This window comes from Pteropus vampyrus, unplaced genomic scaffold (assembly GCF_000151845.1).
Source record: "Pteropus vampyrus isolate Shadow unplaced genomic scaffold, Pvam_2.0 Scaffold145, whole genome shotgun sequence".
Taxonomy (NCBI): Eukaryota; Metazoa; Chordata; class Mammalia; order Chiroptera; family Pteropodidae; genus Pteropus; species Pteropus vampyrus.
Genome location: NW_011888926.1, coordinates 1,479,161 through 1,487,763, shown reverse-complemented (window position 1 = coordinate 1,487,763; position 8,603 = coordinate 1,479,161). Strand labels below are relative to the sequence as shown.

The following is an 8,603-nucleotide window of genomic DNA, read 5'->3' as shown; positions in this document are numbered from 1 at the left end:
GAGCTGTGGGGTTCGGAGGCGGCAACGAGACTGTTCTCGGGGCAGATAAGGCAAGAGACGCCCCATAAGTGTTTGCTGGAGAACAAACGGCGATGCTCGGATGTCCTCCTCTGGCCACGGTGGTCGGCCCCCCTCCTTCCCCTGTCCCCTCACTCACCGGAGGGAGGGCGTCATTATTCACCTAGTCGCCCAGACTAGAGACTGGGGCATCCTCAAGTCCTCCTGCTTACTCTCACCATTTGTCACTTGTCACCTCCTCGGTTCTGAACCCAGAGGTAGAGTCTCAGTCCTCATTGCACTGGCCTCATTCTCACCAAGATTCTCCTCTCCGCGGAGTCTGATGCAGCCCCTCCCTCCCGCCTTGAAAGGCCCTTCGCCCCGGCTCCCGGGACCCCGCACGTGGCCAGCTTTTCCCCCCGCCCCATAGGCTGCTCCCAGCTCATCGTCCAACAGCTAAATGCTGGGGCTGTTCTCCCCACACTCACTCCCTCGGTGGCCTTGTCCAGTTCCGTGGCTCTAAAACCATCTGAACCCCAAATTATACCCCCAGACCTCTCCTCCGAGTGTCAGACGCATGGATCGGCTGCTCACTCGATTCTGCACAGTCATCTAGCAGACACCTTATCTCAGCACGTCCAAAGTGGAGGCCCCGAGGGTCCCCCAAACACGCTCCTCCTGCGGTCGTGCCCCCATCTCAGTCAAAGGCCAGAAACTCGAGTCATCCTTGACCCTGGCCACTCTCACGCCTCATCTCCAGGCCACCAGCACTGGGCTGGCGCCACCCTGGAACACCCAGCACCGCAGACTGTCCCACCTCCCTCTTCCCCGGACACCACTGAGTCCTGGCCACTGCGAACTCTTCCAGAAATAGCCCCGGGCCGGCTCCCTGCTTCCGCCTTCGCCTCCTTTCAGTCCTCTCTCCCCAACAGCTGGAGGGATCTATTTAAAACCCGAGTCAGGCGACACCCCTCCCCGGCCCCGCGCCCTCCGGTGGCTGCAGTTTTTCTCGGAGTAAAAGCCACTGCCTTTGCTACGACCCACACGGCCCCTCTGACCTGGCCTCGCTGCCACTCGGGCTCCTGTCCTGCTACCCTGCCCCTTGTGTGCTCTGCTTGGGCCACCCACGCCTCCCCGGGGGCCGCGAACACACCGGGCGAGTTCCAAGCTCAGGGCCTTTGCACTTGCTGTTTCTCCTGCCCAGCGTGCTTCCCACCAGGAGCCTGCTCAGCTCACCTTCTCACTTCCTTTAAGCCTTTACTTAATGGTCACCCGCTCCCCTGTCACCCTATGTAAATCTTACTGCTTTACCGCCACCGGACATGTCACGTCCCTCCTCCTAACACATTACGTCTCTACGTCTCTTTTCTCCACTAAATAGAGCTGGGATTTTTTTTTTACAGTTTTGTTCTCTGCTGCACCCCTCGTGCCTAGAACACTGCTTGGAGCACTGTAGATACATAAGAAATATTTGCCGGATAGATCCTCTTACGTTAAGTTCTGCGGCCTTCGCCTCGGAAACACACTTCCAAGCTGCTGATCTCGCTCAGGCTCCACAGCCTGCCCCCTGCCCCTGCCAGGCCTCTCCCAATGCACACAGCACACTCCAGAGATGTGCCCCCAAGCCTGAGTCCGACCACATCACGACGGCCGGTCACCTACAGGAAGCAGTGACTTGATCCCACTGCCAGGCTTGCAAGCTCTGCAAACCTTTCTGCTGTTGTGTATGTTACATGTCCATCTAGCTCACCGGACTCCGGGTGGGCAGGGCCAGTGTCTGACTCATCTGTGTTCTCAGGGGCCAGCAAGGCCCTAGCAGCAGAGCTAGGAAATAATCTTACTGGGCGAATCCCACACCTCGCTGAGTGGGTTTCCTCACGTGTAAAATGAGATGATAATTCCTGCCACACGAAGCCCTCAAAATAGGGAGGAGTGAGCCCTGCAGAAGACAACACAGGTACGGAGAGCGATGACGGCCCAAACACTGGGTGCCCCATCTGAGGGAGACGGGGTCTGTGTTCTCAGGAGGTCTGCTGCTGGCTGGAAATGGCCAGTCACAGGCCTTAACGGTTCTCAGGCTCCCGGGTAACCCAGGACCTGGCGTGGCCTGCCACCTCCTGGCCACACACAGAACTGCACTACCCATCACCACAGTAGCTAAGTGGCCACCTCCGTGCACCCACGTGCACCTGAGCTGTGGAGCAAAAATTGATTCTCTTTTAGAGATAAGAAGACTAAAGCTGCGTTTCGGGGGTGTGTGTGTGACTTGTTTAAAGCCACGGTCAGCAGGCCACAACGATCATAACAACCTGCTGGCCCTACCGCTTACTTATTAGCTGTGTGGCTGTCAGCAGGTCGCTGCTTCTCCCAACCTTGGGTCTGTTTCTCAGAGGTTTGTGAAGAAAGCCTGGCAGGGGCCAGCACTCCAAGCATCCCCCGGGCCTCTGATCTGTGAGATCAGAGCACTGGTCTAGTCAGGGGTTCTTAAAATAGTCACCCGATATGAAAAACACACCTGTGAGAGCGTGTGCACCTGTACTGAGGCGCTGAATAGCGCAATCTCGGAAGTGGTGGGCTAATGAGATCAGACTGGTCCTCACGTGATACGGCAACATCTGCCATTTCCACTGGCAACAGTCACAGATTCTGCTAATACCAGTGACAACTCTTGCCTACATTCATAATGCTAAATTTCACTTAGAGGTTACTTGAAAAAAAAGAAAAAAGTAATTTTGCTCTTGCCCAGTTCGCAGATCCCCTGAATTCTGCTTTCAGATCAGAAGAAGCACCCCTAGTCAGGACCGTGGTGAAGGGCCGGGTGCTGACAGCTCTCTCTGTGTGACACCACTTTGCCTTTGGAACAGGTGTCAGACCCAGAACAGCGCTGCAACACAACTCTTCACAACGAACGTCAAAACCAGTAAACGGACCCTAAAACCAATCGAGCAGGCCTGGTGCATGGTGGGGCGGCCCAGGCCCTGGGCGTCCTCGGCAGACCTCCCAGAGAGGACGGCACAACTCCTGGGGAGGACTTTTTAGCAGAGTCACGAGCGCTATGGGCTGTAACGTCAGACTGCAGAAGGAGAAGCGGAAGAGCAAAACTTATCGGCAAAACAGAAGTCTGTCCGGAACCCCCCACGATTAGGGCTTGAGAGAAACACCTACAGAACCAACACCATACGTCTGCATCCGGCATCTACCCACCCAGCCGCCCACTGTTCTCGCTGCCCGTTGGGTGCCCTGCCCCCGCCTGGGACTGGACGTCTGTGATCAGGGGGGTGAGGGGGATGCTGGGCATTCCGACTGGCGGAGGACAGGAGGACGCGCCGGTTAATGAGACAGACAAGACGCCTGGCTTCACGGCACTTACACCCCAGCAGGAGAGTGGAATATTAGCACAGATCCACAAATGAGCACCCAAGACCTAGCGATGGGTGGAGAGAAAACAAAACCCTCCAAAAAAGTGAGGCGACAGTGATAGCACCTGGCCTGTGAGAGACACTCGAGATGAACGTATGTCATCACCCCACTTCACATGTGTGCACCCCCGGCTTAGGATGACCACCCCACGTCATAGCCAGTGAGTGGAAAAGCCAGGATTCAAACCGAGACCCCCTCACTCGGTACTTGGCGATCCTCAAACAAGCATTCCTGACGTGCCCAGGGTGTGGGACTGTCCTTTCCCCATGGCCGGCTGCATGATCAGAGTCCTCACCTCCAGGTCACAGAAGAGCAGGGGGCTCCGGTAGGTCTGGGCCAGCTTCAGCACGGTGTTCCGGTGAATGCTGCAGTGGCTGTCCCGCCCAGCTGCAAAGAAGCCGTGAGTGCTGCGGGCTGCAATTTCCACCTTCCTGGCTGAATCTAGGAAGCACTGGGCTAAGGAACTCACTTCCCCTCTCCGGGCCTCAGTTTCTGACTAGTCGGTGGGGTGACAATCCTGTTCTATCTTCTTTTCAGGGCGGTCAGGATCATCAGATTAGAAAATGAGGCTGAAAGGACTTTGAGCAAGTGCTTTATGAAAACATGAGTTTCTTCATCTTTAAAATGAGGCCAATAACAGCCCCATCCCACCGAGTTACTATGTGGATGCAGAGACTTGATATACAGAAATGACCAGGCATTCATTTGTTCACCAAGGCTTACTGAGAATAATCTGTGCCAGGCCTTCCCCAAAAGGAGCTTGCAGTTCAGCTCAAGATGCAGACAAGTCAGACACCCCATCAGTACAGGTGGAAGGGCAGGGAGGGTCTGACAGGCACCTGTGGGCTGGGTACCCCGAGGGCCCAGCCTGCGGAGCGGGTCAGGGAGGCTCCCCCCCCAGGATGCAGACAAGAGGGAATGGCTAGGTACAGAGCGGAAGACAGGATTTGAGAGAAGCCACATGGCTCAGATATGTGACCACTTTTTAGCTATGGAGTCTTGGGCGTGACCTAACCTCGTGAGCAGTTTCCTCGGCCATAAAACAGAGATAATAATACCTACCTCAAAGGGTCGTTTGTTGTGAAGACTAAGTGACACGGAAACAAAGCACCTAGAAGTGTCTGGCGTACAGTGAGTGCTCAGTGAGGGTCAGCTGTCATTATTTCCCCTGTCAATACTACAAAGTCGCAGAGACGGCAGGACTTGCTCAGAGAACTAACTACAAGCTGAACCAAAGAATGGGAGCGGATAGGGAGGTGTGACAGGAAGGCAGAGGCCACACTGCAAACCACGCTGTGCCCTTCCAGCAGTCTGGGCCACAGCGGACCACCACGCAACTCTAAGTGATGGCCTCAGCAGCGTGACCTGCTCAGATGTGCCGTTAGAAAGGCCAACGGCAGGTCAGATTCCTAAGCACGTGGTCTGTCCGTCACCCAGGCCGCCTTAGCAAGGGGTCTACCACATTGCCCGTGACTGACGCACTTACCGCCCGTGGCGAGGAAGCAAACCTTCCCCAGGAAGAAGGTGGCGTCCACATGGCGCAGGGACTCCGCCACGTTCTGAAGGCTGCGGTGGCCAGGCCAGGGCGAGAAAACAAACCAGAGGACAAACCTTACAACCGAGAAGGCAGAGTCCCCGCTCCTCACTCCAGACAGGCCAGAGAATGAGAGAAAAGTGACAGGAAACTGCCCTAGAGGAATATTTTGTCATTTCATTTTTTAAAACTACTTTTAATTACAAAGTGAGTCAAGCTCGTAAAATAATCAAATAGTAAATATGGGTGTATAAGTAAAAAGTAAGTCCCCCTCTCCAGCCCCGGCCTTTGGTCTCAACTCCCCAGTGGTAACTGATGCCAATGGTTTAGGGTATAATTCTTCTAGAATTTTATTCACAAGCAAATACAGACAGTGATAGGTATAAGCACCGAGTTGGGTTTAGTCGGGTTCGATGCATGTTGCATTCTTTGGGACGAGCAGAGCGCCATGCTGTTTTCCCAGCAATGGACACTTGTGTGGTCTCCAGTTCTTCGCCATTACAAAGATGTGTGAACATTTGTTTACACGCATCCTTACATGCCCAAGCAAATGTTTCTGCAGAACAGCAGAATAGCTGGGTCACTGTATATTTTTAACAAATGCACACAGGTATTGCCAGGTTGCTTGCTAATAAGGTTACAGTATTTAAACAAGGGTGCCTTGACCTCCTGGGCCAAGGCTTTTGTGCACTGGTGTCCAGGGAGTGAATCTGTTGTCTCCTGGCCAAAAAGCCATCTTGGTCAGGTGGCCCGTGCCAAGGTTTTGCCCTGAATGAACAAGGCCAATAGCAACGATGGCCATGTCCCTAAGTGTGGCTGTAGAGCGAGATCTCTCCAAAGGCCAGCTGGTGTTCCTTCTGGTGAACAGAGAGACAGCCCCCCAAAGAGCAACAAGTCTGCTGAGCCAGGACCACCAGCCAACGTGGCAGATCTCAGCCCTGGCTTGGCCCCGCCAGGGGCCCAAGTCACTGCTGACTCTTCCAACTGGTCAGGTGGCCAGTCTGGACTTAATCCTGCTGCCACATGTACCTGGCGTCTCTGCCCCTGGGTTCCCAGGTGTGACAACTACAGCCTTCTCTCAACCCCCCCAGACGACCACTTGGTGTCTGCACTGCTTTCTGTGCTAGACCCTGTGCCCTGCCTAAGCTCAGTCAGCCATCCCCCAAGAGGGAGAGGGCAGACCTTCCTTTTGTCCCCTTAAAGCTGGCTGTGGTCCTGTCCCCAGGGTTGCCAGCACCATAGGGAGGCCAGGCCACAAGTGTCACCACCACTCATGCTGCTGTTGCCATGTCCCCACACTAGACTGGGCTCTTGACCTTAATAGCCCTCTCAACACACTATACCCCTTACATTATCTTCACCTGGAACATTCTGCTCATTCACCTGGCTAGCTCCTTCTCATCTTCCAGGTGTCAATTTAGGTGTCACCTCCACCGGAAAGTCTACCCTGACCTAAGTCCTGAGAATCAGAGGTCTTTTTTGGGCTCTCACAGCTCAACATTTCCTTCTTTGTTCAAAAGTCCGGCCCTTCCCCCAGTGGGCCAGGAGCACGCTGAGAACAGTGGTGTGTCTCATTCATCTCTGTGCCTGCTGTCAGGGATACAGAGTAGGCCTCAGAGAGCATTAGCTAAATGACAGATGACACTGATTTATCAGTGCCTTGTAAACATCTTGCACTGGCCATTGGCTCCCCCACACTTACCCTCTAGGTTAATCCCAGGCAGCCCCTCTCTGTCTCCTATCCTTCCTATCATAAGTGAGGTCACGGCCCCAGCACAGCCCAGAGCCAGGTACACCAAGCACGCCTGAGCCCCAACAGCCCCATCCTCTGGCCCTCACCTGTATTTGCTGTGAAGGTTGACCACGAACACAATCAGGTCAATTCGGGGGCGATTCACATTGGAGGGCAGGGGGAGGGACTGTGCCAAGTGGCTGAAAAACAAGAAATCGCAGGACTAAAGATATACGTACCCACATCCTAGTCATCATTCACATGCTGCCCTTCAAAGGGGAAGCGGCTGTCAAAGGCTCTTCACCTATTCGCCTGATCCACTGTGGGCAAGACTCTCAGGCGAGTACAGGGCTGGGGCTGGGCAGAGCCAGTCCCATTCGGATTACTCCCACCTGGCTCCCTCTGCCAGAGAGGAGCTCTGTTTAGTAACTGTCTTAGCAAAAGGGAGTTTTAAATAAAAACAGCATGGGGCTAGCTACACTGCATGCTGGCAGGGATACCAGGCTCATACCACAGGGGTGATGGACTGTGCCATTTAGCGTTAAGACTGTACTCCTTTGGAGTGTGATAGAAGTGGGCTCAAATCCCACCTCTGCCAATTACCAGCTGTGTAACCTTGGACAAGTCACCCTCTCCATTCTCATCTGAACTTGGTTCCTGGTTGTCAAATACCCAATTTAAATAAATGAACAGGTGAACAAGGAAATTTCTTATGGTGATAAGTGCTAGAGGAAGAGAACAGGTGTGTGACAGAGAGGGATGGAGGATATCTTAGACGGGGTGCTACTAGAGGTCGGCAGGGTCAGTGAGGACAGATCACCCGTTAAGGAGGGTTAAGGGGTTGGCCAACCCGCCCCACCTGCGCCCGCCTCTCCGGGCGGCTCCTCTCTCACGCCCAGGCCAGAGTTCAGACCACTGCCGACTGATCAATCGGACACCAGCCTCAGCCACTTACACCTTCAGCATGGAGGCGCAGTCCTCTTTGAGCATCGAATCGGCCAGCTGCTGCAGAAGAGCATCCTCTGTGCCCACCAGCTGCCCAGAGAGAGAAGGCGGCCGATTGACATCTTTGCACAGCAGTTCCTCTGGAGGGCCTGGGCATCCCGGCACGCACCGAAGGCGGCCGCGACTCCCAGCATCCTGGCTCCAGGGCGCAGGTCGTCATTTACCGAAAGAGCGCTCCGCCAGGCACAGGGTGAGGGCTCGAGGTTTGCACCCGCTCCGGTCCTGTCCGCACAGCACTTACTACCTCCCGGACCCTCCCTCGGACGGCCTGGCCACTCCGGGAGGCCGGACTCGACTAAGCGGGAAAACCAAGTCCCCGCCCGGCGCCGAACTCAGCCACCCGGCACCCTGCCCGGCGCGCACCTATTGGTGAGGGCGTCCTTGAGCCTCAGAGGGAGGCTACTCCGATTGGCTCAGAATGGGGCCGTCCCGCCCACCACACCCTGCCGGAACAGTGAGCGCCAGCACCCCAGAGAGCGCAGGGAACCAAGCGGCTGAGGCACGGCCAAGGAGGGAAGGCCGGCGGGGAAGCGGGGCTGCTGATGCCTACCAAGACGGTGGCCGTGTTCAGCTCAGGCAGCTGGCCCTGCGGCCGCAACACCGACATCCCAGGCGCAGGCCGAACCGCCGCTTTAGCGGTGCGCGCCTTGCTTTCAAACCGCCCTGAGTCCGGCCCTTAGTAATCCCCGAGGGGCACGTGACCGTCTCTGGGCGGGGTTTCGCGGGGCGGGGCCCTCTTAAAGGAACCGCTACCTCCTTTTTCTGGGCATGTGTTCCAGCGCCGGCCCCAAGATGCTTAAGGTGCTGCCCATGAGATAGTAGTAGGCCTTTTATTTCACTCCTCAGCGAAAGAAGGTATTCAGTGATTCCTTAGTTCATTTTCGTTCATTCATGCTCATTCACCGAACTCTTGAT

At 55.4% G+C, this 8,603-nt stretch overlaps 1 protein-coding gene across 3 annotated transcripts in view; it reads right to left on the bottom strand.

Annotated features, from left to right (window-relative positions):
- Nucleotides 1-8,398, bottom strand: part of CENPM (centromere protein M) — a 10,081-nt gene extending 1,683 nt beyond the window's left edge. The window contains exons 1-5 of one of the 3 annotated variants that reach the window (XM_011369021.2): nt 8,239-8,394; nt 7,639-7,718; nt 6,791-6,883; nt 4,904-4,983; nt 3,713-3,804 (exon numbers count right to left, since the gene is read on the bottom strand). In XM_011369021.2, the coding sequence (XP_011367323.1) occupies nt 3,713-3,804; nt 4,904-4,983; nt 6,791-6,883; nt 7,639-7,718; nt 8,239-8,295 (402 nt within the window). In that variant the 5' untranslated portion in view covers nt 8,296-8,394. Of the gene's footprint in view, nt 1-3,712; nt 3,805-4,903; nt 5,108-6,790; nt 6,884-7,638; nt 7,719-7,852; nt 8,148-8,238 lie in introns of those variants that run through there. The other 2 variants (XM_011369022.2, XM_023535907.1) reach the window with 2 other exon arrangements.
- Between the last annotated feature and the right edge of the window lie 205 nt (nt 8,399-8,603).